Raw genomic sequence first — 3,496 nt, forward strand, 5'->3', positions numbered from 1 at the left:
ATAAGGGTTGTTTAAGGATGTTAAACGAAACACCCATATTTCCAGAGGTGAATTATTCAAGCCTCAAAGAATTCCTTTCAACACATGGCTATGATGCTCCCCCACTACTTCTACTCATGATCAGAGATGCACATATCACCAGCCACTGAGGGACATGCTCAACTGATTAAGGTCAAACAACTGACAAGCAAATCTGTGGTATTGAGCAGAATATATGCTGTAGCCCATCTTTTATACCAAGACAAATCAATGTACATGATAACACTTCCAATCAGTTAAGATCGGAAGCCATGAGAGCCATTGCCTGGAATTATTATTATCATTATTATTATCATTATTACTATCATTATTTAGGTGTTGAACTTGTAGAATCATTAGCATGCTGAGCACACTGCTTGGTGATGTTTCTTCCATCTTTATGTTCTGAGTTCAAATTCTGCTGTGGTTGACTTTACATTTCGACCTTTTAGGGTCAAGGAAGTAAGTACCAGTTACACACTGGGGTCAATGTAATCGACTAGTCCCCTCCCCACAAATTTCAAGCTTCCTTTTGCCTATAGTGGAAAGGATTATTGTTATCAATATTATGGCATTATATTACATATCTACTAGGGATGATTCTGTAATACTTTAAGTACTACAAATACAACAGGAAAAGCTTCTTTGGAGATAAATTTTGTCTAAAATACTTTAAACAGTAGAAACGAGTAACCTCTCGCACGTGTGCTAAATTATATCTGTGAACCATTCAAACAGACAGCATTGACTTTTGTTTGATATGGTGGTTAACTTAAAACCTGGTCAATAGTGACCTGTCACCATTTATGATAACCACAGAATCTTGTAATCTTTTGGGTCAAGCTTCGACATCAAAGGACATATAGCTTTTAACTTGTGTAAAACGTCGGTGGTTATCATTATGATAGGATCTGAAGCGGTGTTGGGGTGGAAAGACTAACAGAGCAATAGTGTTTTACTGACTATAGTTTGCTAACATAATGAAGGCTGCTTCGTTTGTGAAGAAATGTTTGATGTTGGATTGATGATCTGGGATGGTGATAGGAATTACAGAATAATTTCAACTGTGGTAGGTTCAGTGATTCAATACAAAAGTTGAATGCCTGCTCACATCATACTTTTATTCTTTAATTTAATTCTTATATATATTCAAAAATATATTCATGGTTTATTTCTATGTTTCAGTATAGATGTGTGTTTGTGTGTTCTTTGTCAATGCATAACTGTTTCTAAATTTAACCCTTTAGCATTTAAGCAAGCCATGTCTAACTAAAATATTCTACCTGTTTTATGTTCAAACTGGCCAGATTTGGCCTCTCACACTTATGCAGCAATGTCATTCTAAAAATAAACAACCACATCGTTGAAATCTCAAAGTTATGAGATAAGCCATGATTAAGTCAATAATTTTTAGTCGAATGTATCGACTCCAATATTTTTTTTAATGATTTTTAACAAGAACATAGTTAAGCCTAAAAGGTATTTCCACATGCAAGAGATAACAGCCAAATCTTTAAACATAATATTTATATAATTCCAAATAAACAAAAACGGAAACCGTGGTTGTAAAAAAAAGACTAAACATTTTCATACTTTAACTATGGGGAGTTTGTTTGATGATCTTTTTTCTTAGGGGGCTTTTTGTATTACACTCACTGAACAGAACTCTAAAAACTGTACTGTTTATGAAATTTGATTATGTCTCTATCATGTGGAAATAGTAGGTAGAACAGATGGATTAATCCACCAGGATTATGGTGGAGTAATGCCAATGGGTTGATGGAAGGTCGGTCGTGATCCGACAGCTCATGAGCAATGTGCAGACTCTGGAGTTCGAGTAGTACCGGTGAGCGGACAAGCATCTAGCACTATCTCTTAAACGGACTTAATGTATTATTTTATTATGTCGTACAAGAACTGTACGACACAAGTCTCAAAAAAATTCAGAAAATGAAATAAAATCAGGTTACATTTTAATACAACTGCGAACTACAGTAATGCAAGGCAAAAAATTTAAGAAAATTGTCCCTGTCTATACTTGATTTGTATTAATTAAGGAAAGCAAATATCACGTGGTTTGATTTTCACTGGTGCTTCATATTTCGTCGAAAGGGTGCCATAATTCGAGTTAGCGTCGAAAACGATGATTCACATGTAGCTGTGCTAGATCCAAAGGTTAATACTGCGCCATACAAAAGATAAACATTTGGAAAGGCCTCCTGTGCAATACGTAAAGATCCAAAAATATGAAGCAGTGTCATCATATTTTGTTTGGAAATGTATGCTTTAGCCACAGTAAGTTCAGAAAATAAGGCCGATTTATCACAATTAACTAAATTGCTCAATGGTTTTAAAGTATCAAAATCCAAAAATGTCTCAGACGTTGGTAGTAAACTTGCCAAGGAAGAAATATACTATCGTTTTGCTCGGAAAATCTATTATCTAGCTCTCCCAAGCTTTTGTCAATGATTGCAAAATAAATTTTGTGATAAAAGGTTATCCAGTCATCTTGTGAAGGTACCAGGGCTTCAAAAACATAATCTGAAAAACGTCTCGACCCACAAGCTTTTCGACACATGCGTACCTCAATAACGTTGAATTGACTCATTTGTTTCTCAGTTTGGTTATTTCACTCTTGGCAATCTTAAGAAGCCCAAGGCCATGGTATATATCACATTTGTGACTCTGTAGCTGTTTGTCTACTGGTCTAATTATAAGTAGAAATTTGCTAAGAACAAGGGCTAGAAAAACAAACCTTGGGGAATGAACTTGATGTAAAATTCCAGTTTCCTCTACACACATTTTTGATTCTGACGGATCTGTGCATTCAGTTAGCAAACCAAGAATTTTGGAGTGATCTTCTATTACAGAAACATTGGTAGTGAAATGACCCGACCACATATGCTCCATAGGACATGGCAACTTCAATCCTTTGCAGAGACTAGCTATCTTTGGCCGTTTAATAAAATTATGAAGAATATTAACAGTGTCGAAGAATGTAGCTAACTCCGGAATCCGCTTTATTGTGTTAACTATAACAAGATGCAACTGATGATTAAGACAATGAACATAAGGAATATATTTCTCAAGTCGATTCTGAATCTTTCTTTGAATGCCATCTATTTTGCTAGACATCACAGAAGCATCATCAAAGCATTGTGACAACATATGCTTTGGGTCAATGCAAAGATTGGTTAATTCCTTAATTATCAAGTCGGCCAATGTTTCAGCATCATAATTTTGAGTAGTTGGCATCGCAACTATTCCAGAACTCTACCGGTTTTTAGAACCTAATAACAATTACAAAATTGTCAGTATTACTCAAATCACACGTTCCGTCACATTTCAGCATAAAATAAGGAACATCGGAACATTTTATTTCATCGAACACGAGGCTCACAGTGTGTCTTCTCAACAATTCAATGATTTCATTTTACATTGCTACTGAGGTGTAGGTTGCATTTTTTAGAATTGTGCT

At 35.3% G+C, this 3,496-nt stretch overlaps 1 protein-coding gene across 1 annotated transcript; it reads right to left on the minus strand.

Moving 5' to 3' along the window:
- Positions 1–2,622: 2,622 nt before the first annotated feature.
- LOC115217934 lies at positions 2,623–3,273 on the minus strand. The gene has a single exon (XM_029787653.1). The coding sequence runs from the start codon at positions 3,271–3,273 to the stop codon at positions 2,623–2,625; it is 651 nt and encodes a 216-aa protein (XP_029643513.1).
- Positions 3,274–3,496: the final 223 nt, after the last annotated feature.

Source organism: Octopus sinensis, linkage group LG12 (assembly GCF_006345805.1).
Source record: "Octopus sinensis linkage group LG12, ASM634580v1, whole genome shotgun sequence".
NCBI lineage: Eukaryota > Metazoa > Mollusca > Cephalopoda > Octopoda > Octopodidae > Octopus > Octopus sinensis.

Bases quoted from the DNA above. Each gene is read 5' to 3' on its own strand.
- LOC115217934 (XM_029787653.1), bottom strand. From the start codon at position 3,273: ATGCCAACTACTCAAAATTATGATGCTGAAACATTGGCCGACTTGATA.